The 26,326-nt window shown below is 43.5% G+C and overlaps 2 protein-coding genes across 4 annotated transcripts in view; one reads left to right on the forward strand and one right to left on the reverse strand.

Annotated features, from left to right (window-relative positions):
- Positions 1–26,326, forward strand: part of LOC119180814 (uncharacterized) — a 317,273-nt gene that overhangs the window by 22,281 nt on the left and 268,666 nt on the right. For 2 of the 3 annotated variants that reach the window (XM_075874896.1, XM_075874897.1), the window contains exons 2-3: positions 2,735–2,791; positions 5,799–5,906. In XM_075874896.1, coding sequence (XP_075731011.1) covers positions 5,832–5,906 — 75 coding nt within the window. In that variant the 5' untranslated portion in view covers positions 2,735–2,791; positions 5,799–5,831. Of the gene's footprint in view, positions 1–2,734; positions 2,792–5,798; positions 5,907–26,326 lie in introns of those variants that run through there. The other variant, XM_075874898.1, reaches the window with a different exon arrangement.
- Positions 1,148–26,246, reverse strand: LOC119181238 (V-type proton ATPase 21 kDa proteolipid subunit c''). The gene is made up of 7 exons (XM_037432434.2): positions 26,036–26,246; positions 25,756–25,804; positions 23,463–23,546; positions 15,532–15,734; positions 10,246–10,436; positions 5,236–5,307; positions 1,148–2,342 (listed from the first exon to the last, which is right to left on the reverse strand). The coding sequence occupies exons 1-6, from the start codon at positions 26,100–26,102 to the stop codon at positions 5,269–5,271; spliced, it is 633 nt and encodes a 210-aa protein (XP_037288331.1). The 5' UTR covers positions 26,103–26,246; the 3' UTR covers positions 1,148–2,342; positions 5,236–5,268.

The raw sequence follows: 26,326 nt of genomic DNA on the forward strand, positions 1-26,326 counted from the left end.
AGTGTCGCGAGCTTGCCAAGACTTTTACGACGCAAGAGCAAGAGCGGCAGAAGAGTATCCGTGATGCCAGCACCACTTCTGAGCCCACGTTCCTTCCTGGTGCGCTTGTATGGCTCTCGATCCCGACCTCTGCCGCTGGCCTCTCTTCCAAACTACGTCCCAAATACGAAGGCCCCCACCGTGTCATCGAGCGCACCTCACCCGTCAACTATCTGATCGAACCCGTTGAACAATCTTCGGACATGCGCCGCCGTGGGCAAGACATCGTCAACGTGGAGCGCCTGAAGGCTTATTATGACCCGCTCATAATAACAAGCTGTTAGGTCGCCAGGCGGCTCCCTCTTCGACCCCGGGGTAATTGTAGCGAAGCCTCCGAACTATCAAATGGGTCGGAACTCTTGAGTACCTTCTAGTGGGGCTACCCAACAAGGACGCCGCTCGCGGTGAGAGCCCGTGCTTGGCTGTGACTGTCGCCATTTTATATTCTCGTTCGTTGCCGGCTAATAAACGCCTTAACAATATATATATATATATATATATATATATATATATATATATATATATATATATATATATATATATATATATATATATATATATATTTCATCCAGTGCAAGGAGACTTCTTTCTGTAGTAGTGTAGTAGTTTGTGGCAAAAGTGTAGCGATGTGTCAAAAGATGTGAATTAAACAACAAGTAGGTGTTTTAAAGGCCCACTTATTACAAAGTGCTCAGTCACATTTCACCATCAACAGCAGAAGCATCAATGAAATGAACAGCTGCACAAGTTTTTCTTACCTTACAGATGCATAGTGGGGACTTAACTGTGCTTGCAGTAGGCATTGAATGATGGAATGAAATGGCAAATACTATGTGCATAGTCATTAGTTTCCTTATGACACTGCTGATACATGCGCCGAAAACTAAAACAGGGTAGAAGTCCAAATAGTGATGCACGCGAGGGCCAATTATCCTATCGCTATCTAGTCATGAAGGCGAACCTCAAACGATGTTCAATATTTTTGATATACCCTTAGAGTTAGAATTAACTTTCACTGTATACACATCTGTAATACAAGAAAGTAATTATTTTATTATGGGTGATCTGCTGGTGGCAGCAGTTGGGATCCAAGCATTCAACGAGAAGCTGTATTGACAACTGTATTTTTTATTTTACTATCTTTGTACACAGGAGCAACGCGGCAATTGTTGCATATGTACAAATAAATATTTCACACTTTAACGATACATTCACAACATTTCCATACTGAAGCATAAGCATAGTACTGATGAAATAGAGGTGCACTCACTTTCTGGTACATTTTTTCAACAGTAGGTCACTTTTTTTTTTTTCTCGGAACTCAAGAGCAATAAAACGCCAATAACCACAGAAACGAGGATTCACATCAGGGTCCACACTCCCAACCGAGATGTGCGCTAAAGGCAATAAGACTAGAATTCACAGGAAATTGCAGTAAGGCTACTTGATGTGTTACTTGACGGCACCCAACAGGGACACTGTATGCAGTTAAGTGGGTACATGGGTCTCGATTTCTTCTCAATTATGTATCGATTGATACAAAAGTTTATGTATATTTGTGAGCAATTAGAAATATGCAATTAATTTTGTTGTATAACACGTAGTTTTTAAAGTATCTATGCTTTTTGGGAGCCATAGTTTACCTAAACTGAAAGTAATTAAGCAAATCGCAATGGCCTGAAATGAGTACGAGGGCAAAAAACAATAATTGATGTTCGAAGCCCCTTTGAAGCAAAAAAAAGCTATGGCATGTCCAACATTTGCCAATTAGCCTACATCAAGCAGGGATCTCTGTCACAAGTATTCAATATACCACAACTTTTGTTGAAATGGGCTTAAAACATCTGCATTTGTTTTCTTGCACTTAATACTCATTCCAGATTATTTTGACGTGCTTATTTATTTTGTAACTTTCTCTATTTAGGCAAAGTATAACTCCTAAAATGGCACCTGAAATTTAAAATCTACTTAGTGAAATAGGATAGAAATTGCACAGTTTGAAGTAATAAGTACATAAACTTGGTGACTTTCATTGAAGTTTAAATATTAAGAAAAGCTTTCAGGTGCAGAGAAGCATAGCAATGGGGGACATTTTTTGTAGTAATGTTGGGAACTGAGCAAACTGTACTGTACAGATGAAAAACAGTAGTGACTTGGTTAAATGGGAACATCCACACTATGTCGAAAAAATCCCGGCAGTTTCATTTCTTGAAGAGCATCCGTCGCGACGGACCTCGCTGCAACAAGTCCACAATGATCCTGCTGGGTTTCCAGCACACTTGAGAGGGGTAGATAAAGACGAGCTGCAGAACATATAGTAAATACACATGTTAGAGAGAAAAAGATAAGCATACAATGAAAAATTTATTTCACAACCAGATTTTACGGATTTCTTCATTAAATTGGGAAGATTTAACGAAGAAATTCAGATTCCCCTCGTAGTTTCCCATGCGCTTAATGTTTTTATGAAATCTAAATAATCAACCAAACCTCACCGCCAAACTCAATTTAATGAAGCATTCTAGGAGAAAAAGATGCATAGAAATGGAGCCTTTTTCATATTTATGGCATCTAGACTGTCTGCCTATTAGCATTAAAGCAGTATAATCGTTGCAGCGAAGAGGGTCTCGTTTTGTTTATTGCAAAACTGTAAACCAAAACTGTATGAAACAACAGAGTGTGTATTTCTTTCCAGGCTTAGGGTCAGTTCCACCAGATAGTGAAAGCACGCATCAACTCTCAACGCATGCAGGTGAGTGTTAACGGCACTGGACTAATGTGGCAGCTTTTGTTAGTCTCTGCTATACAATTTATATTAAAATCCATTTCTCAATTTTACAAAGTTCCAAATTTAATGGTCTCGGTGACTGCGTGAAATTAACGCTCAGCTGTAGGAATAAAGTAGAGCCCTATCTGAAATTCTCAGTCATGTAAAATCCTAATGGACATTGCGGTAAATGCTACACAAACAAGTGTTTCATTTAAATGAACCTGTGATAGATGTTTTCAGATTTACTGTTTTCAAAACAAGGCAGGAGCGGTTGAGATCAAGCATGTGCAAATATTTGAGCACTTCGAATATTTGAACGAATAAAACAGTATTTCATTTTACTTTGGCACTAATTGAAATTATTCAAGATGAACAAACTGGCACATATTAGACCGCATGTAGCGCCACTGTAGGAATGGTTTCGCTGCAGTGTAGAAATGACGAGTCATCAAAACACCAGCGCATTAAAAAATCTGCACTTACCCAAAGCCCCACTCAACGTTGCATGAAATTTTAAGTTTAAAAGCTCGTTACAGTGGCTCTACGTGTAGTAAACTTTGACATGTAACATATTTCACCGAGGTTATTATCCTATTGAAATTCAAATCCTGTGACTATTCAATTGGATACTTCAACTTCATTTCAAACCAAAAAGCAAGACATTCTCACATGTCTCCTTCCAATTTTAAGATATATTGCGCAGGTTAGTTGGGTCATGACAAATGTGCAAATTTTTCTTTACAATATGCTATATGTACTATTCAATTTGAATTATTCAACTATTTCTTTAGTACCTAGAATTTACTATTCGTACAATCACAGTATGCAGTCACCCGCTTCAATTTGTAAATGTGCCTGCCAATAAGTCATATCTTTCAGCATACTACTGATTTTTACACTGTTTTACTTGAAAAAACATTGCTTTGAAAAAAATGCAGGAAAAAAAATGCTATGTCTTCGCAAAATTTGGCAAAAAATTATGTCGACCCTTTCCAGCACAGTTGCGCAACACCGATATGCAGTCTTTATTTATTGTCAGTGGTAGCGGAGGTGTGGGTTTTATAGTGTGTTTTAAGTAGCTTCAATAGTTGAGTAACAGAATGAAATTTAATACACTTACTTAGTAATACTGCACATTGCAAATCTATGAGTAGATTTTAAATAGTTGCATTAGAACAAAAGATATGCTATCTCAACAACATTTTCTAGCATAATTTTTTAGGAGGATCTACTGCACCTTCTCTTCATTAGTCCTCATTAAACAGAGCGCACGAAACTCGGGACAGAAAAAGATCAGGACAAGTGCTCATTATCAACTGAAATTTTATTGCAGAATCAGACACCCATCGAAACCGCAATAAAGAGGAGAAAGAAAAAAGAAAAGGAAAGAAACCAGAACGAAAAAAGGACATGTGTCTACGTTAAGACACTACACCTCTTGTACAGAAAATGATACTACGTTTTCTGTGCAAGAGGCGTACTGTACAGAATTCCTGTTTCATGTGGCAGGTATTACATAGGCCAGACTGGCAGATGCTTCAACGTTCGCCTGCAGGAGCATAAAAACAAAATCGGGAACACTGAAATTGACGGACACTGTGTTCCACTGTTCAGTCAGACAGTTGTACTGTATCGGCACCGGAAAAAAACGACTAGAGAAATCGTAGAGGCGGCAGAGATAGCGAGGGCAGGTGACAGGTGTGTTAGTATCCCTTCCATCCCGTTATTTGTTAAAAAGCATGAATTCTTGGCGTAGACACGTGTCCTTTTTTCGTTCTGGTTTCATTACTTTTTTTTTTCTTTTGTTCTTTCTCCTGTTTATTGCGATTTCGATGGGTGTATACATGCTCTGATTCTGGAACAAAACTACAGTTGATAGTGAGTGCTTGTCCTGATCTCCTTCTGTCCTGTATTTTGTGGGCTCTGTTTTATGAAGAACTATAAATAACCAACACGCCCAAACCTTCTCTTTTTTGAAGTTCTCTTAATCCAAAAAAAAAAAAAAAAACAGAGTATGCAATGAGCCTGCCAGAAAACAGGTGTAGCCGATGATGCTATTTACATACTTATAATGTCGTGTACAAAATTATAATTATTTGTAAGTATAAAGCAATAGCTTTTCACTCATAATTGCATCTGTTGATATTGCATTCGAAGTTCAATGAAAACAAACTAGCACTGACGGCTAGGCTGGCAGTTTTGCCACATAGCTCGCTTTTGTGTTTGACAAAGCTAGTTTGCTAAAAAAACACCCGAAGAAATATGCTCTCACAAGTTGCACATTTTTCGTTCTAGTGCAGATAATAAAAATCTATTTGGATACTAGAAATATGCAGAAAAATCTTCATTCAGTAAACACAACTAATAAAAAACATTTTTTTCAAAAAGCATGCACATATTGAAGTGAGAATGAAAGCTGCTCTTGCCTTTGGGGTGGAATGTTCTGGAGTTGTACCACACTAGGCCTTCAAAGAGTCACCCATGCTGATTTTGGCAGACTGAAATCACAGAAGGATAATTGTTTTTCACATGTTGCCAGTTACAACCATTGCAAGAGAGCCCCGCCACGGTTGTCTAGTGGCTAAGGTACTCGGCTGCTGACCCGCAAGTCGCGGGATTGAATCCCGGCTGCGGCAGCTGCATTTCCGATGGAAGCGGAAATGTAGCTCAGATTTGAGTGCACGTTAAAGAACCCCAGGTGGTCGAAATTTCCGGAGCCCTCCACTACGGCGTCTCTCATAATCATATGGTGGCTTTGGTGTGTTAAACCACACATATCTAACCATTGCAAGAGAGCATGCACTGGTCGCTATGACATTACTTGTTATGTGCTCCTCAACAGACAAATGAGAGCAGCATGTCCTCATTTCCTGTGGTGAAAGTTCGTTAATTTGAAAAATTGGATTAGTTTAACATGTACATTGGTCCTGGCCAGCATATTTGTTTACTGCAATCAAACTGTCATTAATTTGACTGTTTTTAACTGCAGTCCAGTTAAACTGGGACGATCCTCAAGTCGGGAATGATGAAGATTGCGGCTCACACTGTCCTTTTTGCAAGTGCTGAAGTTACACGTTCGTCGAGAAAAAGTGCATTGGTGAGGTTTCTTCAGTGTTTTCTAGATATACTTTTGATAATTTGGCATTCGGTTGATTTGGACAGCTAGCTGCTCCAGTCCTGTGAAATTATGAGCTTTTGCTGAGCCACAATTGGGGATTCAAGCTGTGAGAGGACGTCACCCTCTCTGCTTCTAGCAGTACATGCATCATTTGCCATCATAGCCGGCACTGGTAGCTAGAATATCAACTTGCTGTTAAGAAATAATATTTAAACCTGCAGGGGTTTTACATGCCAAAACTACAATACGAGTCACACTTGGGAAATTTTGACCACTTGGCAGTGGAGCTAAGTTCAACTCTCTAGGTTTGCGCCTCTATCAAAATACAACTGCTACAATCGGAATCGAACCTGCATCTGTCAGTTCAGTAGTTGAGAATTATGACTGCTGAACTATCAAGGCAACCAATCATCTTGATAGCAGAGTGGCAGCACTGATGCCTGAAACAGGGTGCCATTTCAATAATATATTGACAAAGTAAATTTTGTAAAACCAGTGATGCATAGAACATTCGATCTACATTCCGAAAGTGAAGAGATGACAGTGGGGGCTTGTAACTTTTTACAAATATGATTATAGCATCAGCAGTAAAGTTCAATAACAGAACTGGACACTAAATACAAGTTAGCTGGTCAAAATGTCAGCTTTGAAGTGTTCTACTACATAAATAATGCAGTGGCTTAAAAACAACATGAAGACTAACACTAAATAGAACATTCACTGCTTATGAAGAGAGGCAGGCTCAGGGGTGCAACAGCCAAAATGAAATTTGGAGCAATTTATGGAGCAGCAAAAGGTTACTATATAACACCACTAAAATAGAAATTTAGAGCGGTATGAAAAAGAGAAGGCTTGCATTTTGATTATATATATATATATATATATATATATATATATATATATATATATATATATATATATATATATATATATATATATATATATAAATAATATAAAACAAATCATTCGACTACACCTCAACAGCGCAGAGTGAATATGAACACTGCTGTTTCAATAAAAGTGGTATTTTGAACCACCCCACTCGGCAAACAATGACGAAGTCTACATTAGTACCTGCCACACTTGTCAAATCCTTTGACAGAATTTGAGGATTCAAATGTGCATCTGCTAGGCTGGCAACCTTGAAATGTGTAAAACTGGGGAGTAGGTGTGGCAAAAAAAAAATGGGGGGTGCACAGTTTTGTTTGATTTTTTGGGGACTGGCGAAATCATATTAGTACAGTGATGACTAACAGCAACAGCATCAGGATTCTAGTGCGCGAGGAGTTAGGGAGAAGAGGAGGAGGACGAGATGCAGAATGAAGCAACTGGCCTCGGGAAGAGTCTATTGAGTCTATTTGTGTCTACAGTACACACAATTATGTAGCACACACACACACACACACACACACACACACGTGAGACAACAAACTGTGCTGTGCCCCACGACTAGTGCTAACAGCCCCTTCCAAATCTTGAAACACTTTTCAGCAGGCCAACGGTGTACGGTGGCAAAGGTGGTTTAAGCGACCTTCTGCAGGGGTTAGAACAAGACCAAGATATCCCCCCCACCCATTCCTGTTCTTTTATTTACAATCGGTTTAGGTTTAGGGCACAATTTCTTGGCTCGCTTGCAAGGTGTATTTGACTATATAAAGCAACAAAAGCATGCATCCATTGACTTAGCAATGGCACCCGATATCTATCACATGTGTTGTTCCTACGGCAACCAATGTGGTCGCAGGCAACGTCGTCGTTCCTGGCACGCCGAGTTTGCTCCCGCACAGTAGCAGCAGTATACGCTTGCAGCTTTAGTTCCTACCATGACATGGCCACATTTGCTGATAGAAAAATTCACATTTCCCACAGAGTGTTGCTGGCTACAACAATGCATTTTGCATCATCCCGCTGATATCCACTGCTGTAATGTGATGTTACTTTATCTGGTCAACCACGTTTCGAGAGTGTCCTGGCCTAATGAGTACGTGTCTTACAGCGTGGTTTAGGGTCAACGTGCCTGGATTCCTGGATTGATTGATGACGCAATCTACAGGTGGCCAACGTGGCCTCCATTTCTCGCCATAATGAGTGCAACTGAGAAAATTTTAAGGCTGGTCAAGAATTTTGGTGCAGTGTGGGGCGATTCGGTAAATTTTATATCTTTGGTGCATTGGGAAATTGGGAATTGTATGAAGTTAGTACAACTGGCACAGCTGTTGCATCCCTGCAGGTTAATTCGGTCAGAAAAGAAACAGCAGAATCTAAATTTGAAGGAGCAAATTCAATAGGTCATCATCATCATCAGCCTGACTACGTCCACTGCAGGACAAAGGCCTCTCCCATGTTCCGTCAGTTAACCCGGTCCTGTGCTTGCTGCTTCCAATTTATACCCGCAAATTTCTTAATCTCATCTGCCCACCTAACCTTCTGTCTCCCCCTAACCCGCTTCCCTTCTTTGGGAATCCAGTCAGTTACCCTTAATGACCAGCGGTTATCCTGTCTACGCGCTACATGCCCTGCCCATGTCCATTTCTTTTTCTTGATTTCAGCTATGATATCCTTAACCCCCGTTTGTTCCTTAATCCACTCTGCTCTCTTCTTGTCTCTTAATGCTACACCTACCATTTTTCTTTCCATTGCTCGCTGCGTCGTCCTCAATTTAAGCTGAACCCTCTTTGTAAGTCTCCAGGTTTCTGCTCCGTAGCTAAGTACCAGCAAGATACAGCTGTTATATACCTTCCTCTTGAGGGATAGTGGCAATCTACCTGTCATAATTTGAGAGTGCTTGCCGAATGTGCTCCACCCCATTCTTATTCTTCTAGTTACTTCAATCTCATGGTTCGGCTCTGCGGTTATTACCTGCCCTAAGTAGACATAGTCTTTTACAACTTCAAGTGCACTATTACCTATCTCAAAGCGCTGCTCCTTGCCAAGGTTGTTGTACATTACTTTCGTTTTCTGCAGATTAATTTTTTAAGACCCACCTTTCTGCTCTCCTTGTCTAACTCCGTAATCATGAGTTGCAATTCGTCCCCCGAGTTACTCAGCAATGCAATGTCATCGGCGAAGCGCAGGTTACTAAGGTATTCTCCATTGACTCTTATCCCTAACTGTTCCCATTCTAGGCTTCTGAAAACCTCCTGTAAGCACGCGGTAAATAGCATTGGGGAAATTGTTTCCCCCTGCCTTACACCCTTCTTGATTGGTATTCTGTTGCTTTCTTTATGAAGCACTATGGTAGCAGTTGATCCCCTGTAGATTTCTTCCAAAATGTTTATATATACTTCATCTACGCCCTGATTCCGCAGTGTTTGCAATTCAATAGGTAATGAAGCTGAATTATGTGGTTTTGCAGAGTTGCGAAAAGCTTACCCATTACTTGCCAAAATGGCTTTCGGTCCTGATATGAGGTGTGCAGTGCTATAAGAGTACAGTCTCAATAACAACAAAAAAAAAATTGGCCCAAGCATAGGTTGGCAAAACTTGTGGAGCGCATTCAGACTTACTCATGAAATATATTTTGAGCTTTGGACTCACTCGAACTCAGACTCACAAAAATTTTCTTCAGCTGGTCTCAAACTCACCAAAACATTACTCACGGCTTGATCAGAGTCGGATTAAGTCAACTCATGAGCCCATCAGCCTACAATTGGCTTCTTCGACCATGGTGACGATGCTCTTTAACACCTTATCTTACGTAATCAGTGCTTTTTTTGGTGTTTGACATAGTATCTTCGAAAAATTGTGATAAGTACATGATTAAGATGCAAAAATAAAAGAAAAAAAATGGCAACCCTGTGGAATTAAAGACAACTCAATCATAAATTATGCATCTTTTAGCTCCTTTCTTGGTGTGATACAGTTTCACATGCTAACCACAAACAGCTGAAAATGTTTCACTCTCAACTATTTTGGGCTTGTATGTATACAATAGCTCCTTTTTTTAACCAGGCATGCTTGGAAGAACGAGGCACATGAGGCAGAATTATGAAGGATGATGTACGATGTTTACCGGTGCAAGGGCTATTTCATGGCCTAAGAGCGCCAAAAGTTTAGTAGCTGCTGTATAGGGGCCTAAAATTCCTCACGTCAAAGGCGAGTAAAATGTACGAGTATTAAGATCATGACAGTGAGATGTTATGTGTACAGTGCAGATCAATAACAAGTGGTGGCAATAAACTATGGAGAGATGGCTTAGAAGATGCCTCATCAACAGCTTTTGTTTCACATTACACATGACATGAAGCCAAAGGAATCACCATTGTTAAAATAATTATACAAGTCATTACGTATGTTAAGTAAATGAGGCCTAACTTACCATGATGACGGCCACAATTAGGCCAAACAAGCCAATGGCACTGGCAAAGATCTCCACAATAAGAAGCTTGACAAAGAGTGCTGGGTTAGCCGCATCAGCAAGCGCAGCACCCGAGCCCACCACGCCCACAGACATCCCGCAGAAGAGATTGCTCAGGCCAACCACCAGGCCTGCTCCAAACATTATGTAACCTGTAAGGACAAAAGAGCGGCAAGACATGTCAATCGACAAAAAAACTTGGAGGACCCTTGAGCTTCTCAGGATAAAATGTGGCATAGTGCTAACACACACGGACATTGAAGAGACAAGCGCGATGCTGTCCTCTCTCGCAGATCTGTGCATGTTAGTGCTATGCCACATTTTGACACCTAAGATTTGCCTTCAAGAGCAGAACACAGTAGTGTAATTGAGCCACCTGTGCAATTGGGCCCCATGACTTTGCTAGCTGTGGATTCGCGATTTCAATACAAAAGTTAGGAGTACTGGGATCTGGAGATGTAATTAAAATTATTGTTAATACTCCTGTTCAACATTGTATTACTACTGAGAAAGTGTCTGATTTAATTTTATTTATTTCTGGCACTGTTTGATTAGTAATTGAATTAATTTCAAAGTTCCCTGTTCTTATGTACCCACTAAAAGGGGCTGTAACATGATCAACCACCGAATCACGGTTTGCAGTGAAAAATGGAAAAAAAGGGGCCTATTGTGCCTGTGCGTGTATGAAAAATTACACCATTGCCCACTAAAAGGGAGCCATGCAAAGCAGCGCATGGGTCGACTTAAAAGTTGCGCTCATCATGGGCACCTTGCCTGATGCCAATGCGTCCATGCAAGTGGAGTACACTATGAATCCACTGTAGTTTCTGTTGCTTGCCCTGAACTCTCGTTGGAGCATGCCACATGAAAGCACACCACACGGGAACATGTGGGTTCATCAAGCGTCTGCAGAATCTCGTTCCCCGACACTGTCATGTGATAGCTGAGAGAGTGTAAGGGAGAGAGACCACAGCCTCTTACGCAGGCCGAAATGCTCTAGCACATGAGTGGGTTCTGGCAGTACTGGGGCCAGCTGTTGCACATGCGCGGTAAGGGTGGTCACACCGCACACCACCTAATTGAACTCTATTATAAGTTGCTTCACATCTAAATACGCTGGAAAAGAATATTTCATTGCAAATTGAGCACTTAAAGTTGCCAGCTATAAACCCTACCCACTGCCAGCGACCTTCATTTTGCCATGGTGCGTGTGACGTCATGTGCTTATGGAGTGCAGCCGTCGTCCTCTACCCAAGTTTCAGCTACTGTAGATTATTTCATTTTAAATGCCAAGAATGAGGCTGCAATAGCTTTATTGTACGCACCATGAAACGATATTATTTGCCAGAATACAGATGCTTGCAAAACATGTGGCTTGTTACGTCAGCTTGAGAGTACACTAGTGGAGTCAGGTGCTCGCGCTGCTCGTGTGCCTCTAAAAATACTCGTTATATGAATAAAACCACATACTGCCATTTATGAGCGAAAATTTAGTGCCACTGCCCCAGATGGGTACAAGGGTTTGGGTGTAATCCTGGGAGCAGGCAAAGGTGCCTTTTGTAGCACGCTTGGAGCAGCCAGAAAGACGTTTTGGAGCAGGTTTGCCAGAAAGGCCACCCTGATAGCAATTTTAGCGCAGTAAGAGAGAACATTCTGAGCAGATGTAGCCCTGTTTCACAAAACTAGTTAAGCAACATTTGTCCAACCCTGCATTTCTTAAACCCTAAACTACGTTGTGCTTTACCCTAAGATAAATTATGCCATAGCCTTGCTATTGTGAAAGCAATTACATGTCATGGATACTCTCAACAGGTTGTTGCTTTTGCCATTATGTTCAGTATAACGTCCACATTGATAACTCCATCCAGCATTATACTTTTTACCCATGGGTAGAAGTGCGTGAGCGTGGCGAACGAATGCGGCTGATGCAGAGATCGAATGGGCCAGCCCATTTTCTTCACTCTGTGGGTGCACACAATAACATAAGCCCAATCAGAAGGATTGCCATCTAAGCTGAGAGGAAACGCCCTGCCAGTCTTGAACAAGCATGAAAGAACATGAGGGGGGGAGGGAGTTGTCGCTCGAGCGGCAACAGTGACCTTTGCTCTAAGGGTGCAGTTACAATCACAGGCGCATGCGCTAGCACAGCAACCATCAGCGGGTCGTTTGTGTACACTTCTACAGGCTCATCGCAAAGAGACTGCGAAGAGTTGCTCTCCGTGAAGCGGCTTTATTCTTTTAGAGCCGCGCCTTGTAGTTACATAAGATTGGATTCAAGAGAGCCAGCATCACTTCATATCAAGTTTTTAACCTTAACGTGCGAGCGTTAACCGAAGAGTCTATAAGCACCGTATGGAGCACAGCAGGGAAGTGAACAAGAAAATTTTCACTGGCGCTCTATGAGCAGTCTTGTGCATTTGTCTTTGTTAGGCAGTTCCAGGAACCATACACCAAACATCCTTTTCTTTTGAGCACTGTTACCGTCATCTTTTTCTTTTTCTAATCACTGCCATCAAGTTGGGCTTATGTGAATACTGAATTTTAGGTTCTAAGTGAATTCGAATCGAATAGTGATTTTAGTTGAATAATTTTGAATTAAATTCGAATAAAATACATCACGTATAAACGAAAATGGGCGTATTTATCATTACCTAACTAACTTGCACAATATGTTTTTTTTTTTTTAACAAGGCCTTTATGCAAGAGTTTTTTTATTTTTTCCATACAAAAGAACTCGAAACAACTTTTAGAAGTAGCATAATTTTACTTTCAGTAGGATGCAAGTGATAACCTCTAAAATATGTAACATTATTCATTGCAGTTAGTGTATAAGCCAGAAAAACAAGCTTTTAAGCTTAAATATGATCAATCATCTTGAGTATAAGTGACCCTGCAACAGTGTTTCAGTAGCCATGGAATGAATTCACTAAAGAAGCTTATTGCCTTATGAATTAACCGCCCAAAAATTTTTAGAATCTCTCCAGTATGAGCAGTCACAAAGATTTGCCACATGCTGCAATTGCATTCTCTTTTCTCGTCCCAATGAAAGCGCTTGAAGCAAAGCCGGAAGAAATGGCATAGAGAAAGAAAATATGTCATGTGAATCTTGTGACCTTGAGCACTGTCTCTCTTTTTTTTTTTTTTTGAATACGCAGCTTATCAGTGCGATTGCGCATGTGGACATGTCGTGGCCACCCGCAGTGGCCCCAGTAACGACCGAGCAACCCATGCTCAAATCAGCTAATAGCTGGCACAATGGCTGTGACGAGTGATTTTTGATATTGTGGTGTCATTTGCCGAGAGAGGGCAATTTTTATCTGACTTTGAAAATTAATTGTCAATTACACATCACGTGCTGCGCTATAATATTTGGCTCGCGTGTTCTCCGTTGCCTCAACTACCAAAGGGCAGCATTTGCTGACCGTGCCCAAAAATTGTTGCAGGACTTTGAGTTTGAAAAGAGCCTCGTGGCAAAGCAAATTTCTCCTGGATAAGTGCTTTCATGGTTTTGCACCACTGTACTGCAGTGAAAACACCTTTATAGGCAGAACATGCAGTTTAGTATACACCTACTCGTTCATGTCGAATATGTCGAAATTTTTGATAATTTAAATTCCAATCAAAGCGAATTTGAATACTTGACTATTTGTTTGAATATTCAAAGCATTTGAATATTTGCACCAGCCTACATCAAGGTATTAAAAAAAAACAGTTTCACTGCAAGGGCGAAGCAATGAATGCAATTGCAACAAATTGTAATATTACACGAAGTAAGGCTAACTCTTTTGGATCCGCATAACTCTGCAAAACGCATGTGTAATATGGCTGTGCCAGGAGATTCTGTTTTCGCGCGGTCACTTCGCGTTGAAGACGCAGCACGTAGAAGGGTTCCACTTGGGTTGATCGGATAACTGTTCAGATTGAGCGCGCCATCGACTGCACCCTTGAAACCAAAGTTCACAGCTGTTGCTTGAACGATCAGAGCTTTGGCGAAACAAAAAACCTTTTGATGAAACAGAAAGCCCAATTGTTTCAAGCACGTTTTCGGTCATGGAGCTTGGTGGCACCCCACACCTTGCCGCTACATTCGGGTGCTGCGATGCAGTGCGGTACTTATTGATAAACCAGTTTGGCGCACTAGGGAAAGTTCAGCGCAGGATGGTGCAGATAAACAAGTTTGGAGCTCAATAGTGCAAATGGTGCAGCTGTTGCACCCTTGCTCCTTTAAAGGGACCGACAACTGATTCTTTTTCGACTCAGTTTTTTCGGCACCACAAAAAGCTTACCCTTCGCAGTGTTCGTAGCTGCAGTAGTTAATCCAAAAAACATGTATTTATTTTACAAGCCATATTTTTTTTTTATCAGAAAGGCTCTAAACATGGATGTTCCTTTTGTCTAGCAACGCTGAAGATTATTAGCGATGCCGGTAGCCTTTCAGAGACCTGCGCATGCTCTTGTCTGCTTTCGCAGGAGTTCCTGTAACTATGCTTAACCACATTTATTTGAGCTTTACAACTATATTGAAAATAACAAGCTATTACAATAAAACGGGGCGGCTTCATACAGGTTCTCATTATTTGTACCGCGTTACATGGGCGTGCGCCCAAGGTTGTTGGGCCTGTGCAATCACCGGAAATGTCACTGCGCATTTACTGCGCGGCCGTGACGAATAGCACTACACGTAATTTCCAAGACAAAGTGTAGGTAGAAAGACCATGTCGCCCAAAAATCTTGGCGACCTGTAAACTGTGTGCAGCGTTTTATGAGCACGTAGAAAAGTTGCTCAGGAAGTGCTGACGAGCATGAGATCATTACGTCATGCGAAGGCAGCGCCACTTCGAAGCGTATTACTAAGGCAGGTCTATATGTACATTTTTATGGAGTAATATTTTTCACTATAAAGTTGCAATCAATATTTCAATACGAACATAAAAATTGTTGACCGTGTACACTCATCTACAGTCACATGACAGGGTCCATCAAATAACTGAAGTTTCTGCCACCAGGTGGCACCACAAGCTATTTCTACGAATTTCGATGAAGAAACATATAAATCCACTTTTCAAGAGAAAAAGAGGGTTAGTTTTAGTCACTACAAGGGACAATCTTTCCATCCGTGCAGTCATCTCATTTCATGTTCCGGGCAGTTGTTGGTCCTTTTAAGAAATTCACACAGCAGGTGCTGCTAGACTTCCCTCTAGGTATTATTGTGAGAAACTCATGGCATTAATAAATGCCGAGTCATACCCGACATGTAGTTGAGTGCCTTCTGTTTGTAGTCGAGTGTGTCGTCGTTGAATCTGTTGATCTGGCCCTGAAGAACAATGGCCATGATGATGCCATAGATGGCGACGGCTTCGCAAAAGATGATGGAAACTAGGTTCTTGGTGCGAATGCGTGGGGCCTTCACACCCCCACCCACGATGCTCACGCCTGTTGTGAAAATGCCACTGCACGAGAATAGATTTTGCCATCAATATTCCGAAGAGACTTGACCAAGTTTTTGCAGCACTGATAAAAAAACATAATACACACAAATGACTTTCGCTGGCTTCCAACTGAAGTTTACTGAGTAGCACAAAGCCAGTTTTTATACATGTGCACATGTTATCAGCAACATGAAGCGCAATCACTGGTGACAAAACAAAAACTGCATTTCTCGGTCAGTTATACTTGGAGCAATTACACGAGTACTGACGTCATTTTGACACCGTTCAAAAAATGTTTTTCGTTTCTTTGGTATGCAGCTTTAATGTTATTCAAACACTGGACTCAGACAATGGGCATAAAATACTTTACTTTGATGTTAAGGTTTTCGTCACTGAGCATTAGCAAGCCAGCCTTGCAATGGAAATTATCTCGACAAATCAACACAGTTCCACTAAGTTTGCAATCTCAGCGTCGTGCGTAAATCGCAGAAACTGCTGTTGGGATCACTGGACGAGACATTTATGCGCACCATCAGCAGATCTGCCTCTATGAAGTGGCCTGTCTCGCCATGACACCACACTGACATGACATGTCACTGGGAAACCTCTCCAAAACTGAAAGTGCTTTTTTGAGGTATTACAAAGATATTGGTGCATTCCCAGGCACCACAGTTTCATATTTATGGTTCTAGACACCACAGATTTCATCTTAAAGAGACTATCCTGTGAAGACTATCCGGCGTTCTTCGTTTGCGAGAGCCCTAAGTCTTTAGCGGAGCTGATGAGACCGACGTGGAAGACTGGTTCGCTAACTACGAACCGGTGAGCGCAAACAACAAGTGGGATGACGCGGACAAACTGACTAACGTCATCTTTTACCTCACTGACATGGCCGAAATGTGGTATAATAACCACAAAAACGACATTACGACATGGTCCATCTTCAAAACGTCGTTTGCTGATGTTTTCGGCCAACCCGCTGTCCGCAAGTCCAGAGCCGAACAACGCTTGCGGACTCGCGCACAGAAGCCATCTGAATCGTTCACCAGTTACATCGAAGACATTATTAGTCTTTGCAACCGAGTGAACAACGCCATGCCCGAGTCGGAGAAGATTCAACACATCCTCAAAGGGATAAGTGACGGCGCATTTCAGATGCTCCTGGCGCGCAATCCCGCCATTGTTGCGGAACTTGTGACTTTATGTCAAAGTTTCGACGAGTTGAGGAAGCAGCGCACCCTGACTCGGCCATTTTCCTCACACGCTGACTCACTATCTAGTCTTACTTCTGTTTCTGGTTACTCAACAACCCTGCAAGAGATCAAAGACTTTGTGCGTGAAGAAGTAGCTCGGCAGCTGTCGTTGATTCCCTTCACGCAGCAGCCGTCGTCTTCTCGTCTGCCCTCGCCACTCCGCGACGTTATTGCCGAAGAGGTAGCTCAGGCTGTTCCCGTCGCTGCCGACCAGCAGCCCGTGGCAATGCCTGTTCTCCATGCGCCGGCTATGAAGCCCGTGGCCGCGCCTGTTACTTATGCCCAGGTGGTACACAGCGGACCCCGCCAGCAGCTTTTGCCACCCATGCCTGCAGTTGCTCCCCACTCTAGCCCTCTTTCGACACCTGGGGCCGCACCGCGAGTCAGCAATTCCTGGCGCACTGCTGACAATCGACCGATCTGCTACGCCTGCGATACTCCAGGACACGTGGCACGATATTGTCGTCGTCGCTTCCAATCACAACACAACGCTACTTGGCCGTTACCGTATGACCCGCAGCCCATGCACCTATCTGCTCCCTATCCTTCACTGCAGTATGGCTACACTAATCCTCCCGAGTCTCAGAAACCCCAGCCCCCAGATCCGACTCACTCTCCCCGCTCGCTGTCTCCTCGCAGGCGATCTCTGTCCCCAATGCGTCCCCGACCCGCTTCCTCCAACCGGGAAAACTGAACGCCGCAGTTCCAGAGGCAAGAACTGCGCCGTCGTCGAAATGCTCAAGTCCTCGCACTTCACCAGCTAACGTCGTCGCCATATCTGTCGATGGTGTTTCTACCTTTGCCCTCGTCGACACAGGTGCTGCCGTTTCTGTTATAGCCGCCCAGCTCTGCCGCTCCCTACACAAAGTGACCACGCCGCTCTCTGGACTATCGCTTCGTACAGCTAGCGCACAACCAGTTCGACCTCTCGGCACCTGTACGGCCCGCATATTCATCCAAGGCTCTATGTACGTTGTCGAGTTCATCGTCCTTTCGGTGTGCTCGCATGAGGTTACCCTTGGGTGGGACTTCCTGTCACATCATCATACGGTCATCGACTGCGCACGCGCTGAAGTTCAATTTTCGCACCTGTCTGATGAACCTTTGCACGAAACTCTTGAGCGGTCCCCAAAACTCGTCGTACGTGAAGACACTGAAATTCCGCCAGCCTCTCTTGCCGCTGTCCCTGTTTGCTGCGATGACCATAACGATGCTACAGTAATGTTGACACCTTCCGACATTTTCATGAGCCGCAGAGCCGTTTCCTTGCCTTTCGCTACACTCGACAGCACTGCGGGCCGAAGCAATATTTTCGTCCACAACCCCCTTTCTGCACCGCTTACGCTACTTGCCGGCGAATGTCTTGGTCGAGTAGAGTACCTCGATTCCTCTTTATTCCTTAACATGCCAGACGAATCGTGCAGTAGCGCCTCGACCGAACTTCATGCCCTTTCCCCACAGGAATGCTCATCGAGTGACACCTTCTCGAGTTCCATCGCCGACACCTTAACTGCTCAAGAACGCGCCGAGCTTCTTAATCTCCTCCAGCACTTCCAAATTCATTCGACGTTTCTCAGCCGCAATTGGGTCGTACTTCAGCAGTGCACCACTACATTGACACCGGTTCGCACCAGCCATTGCGTCAAAGACCGTACCGTCTCTGCTGCAGAACGTCACGTCATCAACGACCAGGTCGAAGAGATGCTACGCCGTCGCGTTATTCAACCATCACACGGTCCTTGGGCATCTCCTGTCGTTCTAGTTCGAAAGAAGGATGGATCGATTCGATTTTGCGTCGACTACCGGCAATTGAACAAGGTGACGCGGAAAGACGTCTATCCATTACCACGCATTGACGACGCCCTTGACAGCCTCCAAGGAGCCGAATTCTTCTCCTCCTTAGACTTACGATCTGGATACTGGCAGGTTCCTATGGCAGAAGCTGATCGCCAGAAAACTGCGTTCATTACACCAGATGGCCTGTACGAATTTAACGTAATGCCATTTGGGCTTTGTAATGCTCCTGCCACGTTTGAACGAGTCATGGACAACACACTGCATGGACTGAAGTGGTCTGTGTGTCTATGCTACCTCGACGACATTGTCGTTTTCTCTCCCGATTTTCCTACACATCTGCTTCGGCTCCAACTGGTTCTGACGTGTTTAACCAAAGCTGGGCTTCAACTAAACCTTAAAAAGTGCCGCTTCCCCACGCGAGAGCTGTCCATCTTAGGGCACATCGTGTCCAAGCATGGTGTTCGACCTGACCCTGCAAAACTGCGAGCAGTCGCTGAGTTCCCGAAACCTACTACACTGAAAGAATTACGCAGTTTTGTCGGACTATGCTCGTACTTCCGGCGCTTCGTGCGAAATTTTGCGTCGATCATGTCACCACTGACCCACCTCCTACGCGGTGACGCAGACCTTTTATCCTGGTCTTCTGACTGCGACGTCGCGTTTGCCACGCTCCGTAGTCTGCCAACATCTCCTCCAATTCTTCGGCATTTCGGCCCAACAGCTGCAACGGAACTTCACACAGACGCTAGTGGGGTTGGTCTAGGTGCCGTCCTCGCCAAACGCAAGCCGGGCTACTCCGAATACGTCGTCGCTTATGCGAGTCGCACACTTACTAAAGCTGAGGCCAATTACAGCGTCACTGAAAAAAGAGTGCTTGGCGCTAGTGTGGGCGCTTCGCAAGTTCCGCCCTTATTTGTACGGTCACCCATTCGACCTGGTGACAGACCACCATGCACTTTGTTGGCTCGCCACATTGAAAGATTCTTCTGGCCGCCTAGCTCGGTGGGCACTGCAAATCCAAGAGTACGACATTCGTGTCATCTATCGCAGCGGACGCAAGCATTCTGACGCTGACGCCATGTCGCGTTCGCCTTTACCTCCCGACTCGGCCTGCGGAACCACTGGTACCAACTCCGTCGCATCTCTCGACCTCGACTCCTTTACCAGTGAACAACACAAAGACCCGTGGATCGCTTCCCTTTTTAACTGTCTCTCTGGATCGTCAACCACTGCGGTACCACGATCTCTCCGACGTCAAACTGCTCATTTCGCCATTCGTGATCGGCTGCTACACCAACGCAACTACGCCCCCGAAGGTCGTAAGTGGCTCTTGGTTGTCCCGCGCAGTTTGCGATCACAAATCTGCGCCTCCTTTCATGACGATCCCCAATGTGGTCATGCCGGAGTTTTCAAAACTTACGAACGCATTCGCCATCGCTTCTACCAGCGCGGAATGTATAATTGCGTTCGAAAATTCGTTATGGGCTGCCCTGACTGTCAACGCCGCAAATCACCGCCTTTCCACTCGTCTGGTGCTCTTCAACCGCTTCCGTGCCTTGCCAAACCTTTCGATCGGATCGGAATTGATCTCTATGGACCTCTACCGACAACATCAGATGAAAATCGGTGGATCATAGTCGCTGCAGACCATTTAACACGCTACGCTGAGACCGCCGCCCTTCCAAGGGCCACTGCGCGGGACGTAGCATCCTTCATCGCTTCATACTACGACATGGTGCACCTCGAGAACTACTAAGCGACCGAGGTCGAGCCTTCCTATCAGAAGTCGTCACGTCTCTGCTTTCTGAATGCCATGTTGTTCATCGCAAGACCACGGCATACCACCCGCAGACTAACAAGCTCACGGAAAGATTTAACCGCACCCTTGGCGATATGCTCGCCATATAAGTACATCCAATCACACTAACTGGGATTGCATTCTTCCATTCATCACGTTCGCATATAACACCGCGGCACAGTCTACCACTGGATTTTTCACCTTTCTTTCTTCTTTATGGACGCGAACCATCCCACACCATCGACACTCTCCTTCCATACCGTCCTGACGCATCCGAATGCCCATCTGTGTCCGAAGCTGCCCGAAATGCGAAAGAGTGCCGTGAACTCGCACGCACCTTTACGTCACAAGAACAACAGCGCCAGAAGGAAAACAACGCCGACTCTTCACAAAGCCCCAGCTATTCCCCAGGATCACTTGTATGACTGGCTGTTCCTTACCAAACCCCCGGCATTTCCTCAAAACTCGTTCCAAAGTACGAGGGCCCATACCGCGTTTTGGAGCAAACCTCGCCGGTGAATTTTCTCATCGAGCCACTTTCCCCATCTGACGACATGCGCCGGCGTGGACGTGACATCGTCCACGTCGCCCGCCTTAAGCCATATCATAGCCCTCTGCCTCCAGACTCTTAGGTCGCCAGGATGGCTCTTTCTCGGCGGGGGCATATTGTGAAGAAGAAAGAGCATCGTTGGCAAGCAACATCGCCACCGCTTGGGTACTGGGTGCTGGGCTTCGCTCGCTCGGCTCGTGCTGATCATCGCTGGCATCTGCTTGACCGTTGCTCTTGCCCGATCGTGTTTCATTGTAGGACCACTGTCGCAACAGTCGCCAATAAACTTTTTTCCAATCCGAATATATTTAGAACTGATGTTAGTACTCCTTTAGGCAGTCGAAATCTACTTCCCAATGTGAACAGTTTTTGTTTGGCTGTTAGCAATTTCATCTTCGAGTTGTTGATAACATATGCACATGTATAAAAACTGTCTTTATGCTTCTCAATAGATTTTAGGTCAAAGTCAATGCATTTCTGTGTAGTTTATGTATCTTCTACAGCCCTCATTTTTTAGCGCTACAAATACTCAGTATACATATATAGACATGTACCAACCAACCCATCAACGGAGTCTTCTCAAACAAACACTGAAATGAGGAACCCAATTAATACAAGAATGTTTCTTGCAAGTCCACGAACAATAAGCCAGTGGTAAATAGTTTGTCTTAGATGTTAACATTCGACAGAAGTCTGTCTGGTTGGGTATAAAAACTGGGAGATGACTAGAATTTTTTGAAGAAACTTGACGTTTCGAAACCGACTTGGTTCTTTCCTCAGGGGAGACTGCCAGACTACGAAGCAGCGGCGTCTTCAAAGCACTCGGAGGAAGGTTATTACCCGCTCCGCGAGTGCTTTTAAGACGCCGCTGCTTTGTAGTCCAGCAGTCTCCCCTGAGAAAGGAACCAAGTCGGTTCTGAAACGTCGAGTTTCTTCAAAAACGTTTCGGTTAGTTTAAATCATCTCCCAGTAAATAGTTTGTATATATATACAAAGCTCGCCGTTAGTGACATAAATAGCATGACCGGTGTGGCCTAGCTGGTTAACGTAGCACAACGTGGAGTGAAGGGTCGCTGGTTCAAATCTCCGGTAAGGCGCCTTAGAATTTTTGTTTCTAATTTATTTTTCTTTGTGCCTTTTCTAATCATATATACATACATATACATATCTGGGACATAAAACAACGGCTGAAATCAGCTGAGAGGGTCCATATAATTTCTATCACAATAAAATTGGTCCCAAGCGAACCCAATGACGACCGTATCTGCTGTAGCTGTATTTTTCTTTGTGAAATGGCCCCACTTGTCTATGCTTTTTCAATAGAGCTTATTCCTCCTTCTCCTGCATCTCACCTTTCATTACATTAGCACCCCTAGTCCCACACATGCGATATTTTTGAACGTAATTAGAAAAATAAACAAACATTATTGCGTTGAAAAATTGGTGCAGTTTTATTCAGAAAAAGAGGTTCTACAACTAGACAGGAAAAAAAAATGTTTCAATCATTTTGGCAAGTGTTTCCGTTTTTTTTTTTTTCGTCGCTTTCACTTGTGAAAGGGTTAAAAAGCAGGACAAAGCAAGAACTGCATTTTTCGAATTTTGCCCGAGACAATGTTATGCCCCCACTACCAAATTATAACAGGGGGGATCCAACTGACATTGGAATATTTAAAAAAGCTGCAAACATGATTTAATGATCACAAATTGAGTGACAAATTTCTCCAGTGGCTCCATTGTCTTTCCAGTACCTCGCCTTTCTTCCGATTCGAATTAAAGCTTATTTGTCCTGAATTCTCACGTAATCAGGAGCAGAGCTTGAAGGCTATACAGACTGACAAAGGGGCCTCTGTTCCTAAATGCAGTTGGGTACGTGGGCCACTGAGCATCCTGATACATGAAAAATGTGTTTCTAAAAATGACAACACAACAAAGATTACTATGGTATTATTATACAATGTCAAATAAAATGCAAGAAAACAACTTAATTGCTATACAGTGTGAAATCAAGCATAAGAAAGAACATCATGTAACTCAAATCGATGAAGATGCTAAAGGTCAAAGGGTAAGCATACTCAATATCATGTGGCATCGGGATGGATTTGATAATGGTGTTAGAAGGTTCAAAACTGAAATCGACGCAACCATGTAAACAATTTAATGCTGTAGGTATTTGATAATGAACGTGTTGCCATATTTTGTCCTTAATGTCGGGATCTTCTGTAGAGCTGACACCATAGATGTCATTAAATCAAATCTCATCAGCTATAATGCCGTTAGTGGCATCACCTTTAGTGACATGGTGGCACAAACATTCAGTGGCGGGACAACATAGTAGTATGCATAATGCCTACCTTGCTGCGCCAACAACCGAGAGTGAGATGGACAGACCAATCCCGAGGCAGCACCACATGTACGGCGATATTCCTTCCAAGAGCCTGTAGAACAATGAGCACTCGTTGAATGAAAAGACAGAGGTACACAATGCAAGGCACAGTGCAAAAGCACGGGAGAGCATACTTAGTAACTGCTGTGGCTTATGTCGTTAAAAAAGCATACGTCCTTGAAAAAACACCTCCTTCAGGTGCACTGGGTATGAATAAGTTGCATTCACGCACCACGATTTTAAGGCACTCGATGTTACATTCCAAGAAAGAAAAAACACAGTGTGCTGGTTTATGCGAGTTTCAGTAATTAAGTGTAGTTAGCAGGTACTTAAACTCTTCAATATTCTGCAGTCAGTTGTGTTCCATTTTCACATAGAAGGAATAAAATCAGGCTCCAAGTGTGCGCACAATTAATCTCTAGTTGCATTAATTCCAACAAATGTAATAGTTTTGAATAGTAATAAAAGTAATAGTTTTGAAGTTGGTTCTGGGACACGACAGGTACAATCATCCGTCGAACATCGTGATGCCCTCATAAAAGTGATCTACTAAAGACATACGCAGCACGACTTTTAGTGAATTCATACAGGCCATGGAGAAAGTTCATTTCATTTTATGAGCAATTTATCTTGCTCTCTTTTCGCCCTTTTCTAGTTTTGCAGAACCACAATTGATGCATGAGGATAAGCTCACTTAGAGCCACATAACACCACACCACAAAGGAGTGTCTTTTAGGTATATCACAGTTGAAGAAAATGTACACTCGCCAACTGTAAAAGAACACGAAACAACATAACTGGTGCTTCAGCAGTCAACACGAGTGCCTTGTTCACAATGAATGAATCCACAGTGGTCGTTATGCATCAAAAGATGCAATTTTTTTGCATGTATCTTAGGGAGTGTCTGATTAATGTGTTAGTGTGATTAATGTGTCTGAACCCGATGTCTGATTAATCGTGTTAGGAGTAAATTGTATGCGGAATGATTCGGCGACCAGGCAGAGTGATAACAGCTGAATTTATTCTCAAACAAACAGAGCCACCAGAGATAACGTTCAAATATTCGATGCCGCATGCATAAATGCAGACGCACCTAGCCACAGATCAGTATATCGACAGTTGAAGCTCTCTCTGCCGCAATCAGTGCACGCTGTGTTTAGTTAGTTCGACCTCTAGTCTCCCGTAGTTCGACCTCTAGTCTCCCGGCCACAGGCTCGGCCAAATAAAGAGTTTCATCTGTTTCACCTTGGAAACGCTGACTTCTGCCTTCATCAACATCATGACCCCATAACAATATTTTGCGTTAACTGGAACTATTTGTCAAACTTTCACAACACAGTATGCAGGTGAAAAAAAAGAACGCTACATCCTACTACCCAATGCTGGCACAGCAGACAGCTATTGGCAGACTGAGTGGAAGTCATAATAACCGATCTTACCCCTAATTCAAAGACCAGTGGCTTATAGATAAGCAGGTGGGAAAAATGATTACAGATGCCACAAAATATTCTAAGGCACACAATATTACATTCCAGTAAAGAAATTGACGCAATTGGTTATTTGGCGTGAGTTTCAGTCATTAAATGTAATTAGAATAGAATAAAATACTCTATATCCAGTAATGTACAATTTTGATTGATATGTGGGATTTAGCGTCCGAAAACCACACTATGATTATGAGAGGCGCCGTAGTGGAGGGCTCCGGAAATTTTGACCACCTGGAATTCTTTAACGCGCACCCAAACCTGAGCACACCGGCCTACGGCATTTTCGCCTTCATCGAAAATGCAGCCGCCGCAGCCGGGATTCCATCCCGCGACCTGCGGGTCAGCAGCCGAGTACCTTAGCCACTAGACCACCGCGGCGGGGCAATGTACAATTTTGACATATAAAGTATGAAAACAGGCCCCGAATGTATGCGCAATTGGTTTTAGGTTACCTTCATTTGGATGAAAAAAAATAATAACGTTTGACGTTGGTTGTGGAACGCGGCAGGTCGACTGACCCGTCGAACATCGTAGTGCCTTCACCAAAACTGATCGGCTAGTCATAAGCAGCATACTGTGGCTAAGTTAAGATATACTGACTATAGAAATGGTTCAGTTAATTCAATGACCAACGTATCTAGCTCCCTTTTTGGCATGTTTGACACAACTAGCTTAAACAGGTTGCGTACACAAACGTAGCTACCGCCGCTGAATGGAATAATGTATACCTGAATGTAGTAAAGACTCACACTACGCAAACAGAAAGCAACTTACCATCCGAAATCTAGCCTCGAGCCTTTTCCCGAGAGGATGTAGTACAGGGCTGAAAGAGAAAGATAAGGAGCGACATTAGCAAGGTAGAAGCTCATCTTGCGTGCGCATTGAGTAAGGCCCGGCTGCTGCAGCGCCAAAAAGAAAAAAAAAAGCCGAAACTACGGAAGATAGATTGCTCGACTAGTAACAATATGCGGGAAAAACTCCGCCCAACAACCAGCACTTTCACAGAGCAAGCTTCAGGTGGGTATATGTTCGCAGGCTGAAGAAACTACCTTACCAACGCACAGGATCACAAAGCTGGTTATGCTGTAAACAGTGTACTGAGCTCTCGCTAGCAGGCCCATGCTGTTTTACTAGGTTCTTGAAATTTCTTCCACAAAACAGACTGTCTATGCAGCTGAAGCGATGAGAACAGCCCGGCTTTGAAACGTCGGGGTCAGCCCCACATCAATCGAGCGAGTCTCATGACATTCGCAACGAGCAAAACGCGATGCGTATCGAAACGGAAGTAGTTGAGAGTTATTTTGGTACGTTGATCTCCGAATATGCGCACGAGGCGTGTATTGAG

Source organism: Rhipicephalus microplus, chromosome 10 (assembly GCF_043290135.1).
Source record: "Rhipicephalus microplus isolate Deutch F79 chromosome 10, USDA_Rmic, whole genome shotgun sequence".
Lineage (NCBI taxonomy): Eukaryota > Metazoa > Arthropoda > Arachnida > Ixodida > Ixodidae > Rhipicephalus > Rhipicephalus microplus.

What these genes read in the sequence shown, in the direction of transcription:
- LOC119181238 (XM_037432434.2), bottom strand. Translation starts at nt 26,102, where the DNA reads ATGGGCCTGCTAGCGAGAGCTCAGTACACTGTTTACAGCATAACCAGC. An exon ending in CTTTGTGATCCTGTGCGTTG is followed by an intron (nt 25,805 to 26,035) that starts GTAAGGTAGTTT and finishes TTTCTCTTTCAG; the next exon opens with CCCTGTACTACATCCTCTCG. An exon ending in TAATTGTGGCCGTCATCATG is followed by an intron (nt 5,308 to 10,245) that starts GTAAGTTAGGCC and finishes CTGTGATTTCAG; the next exon opens with TCTGCCAAAATCAGCATGGG.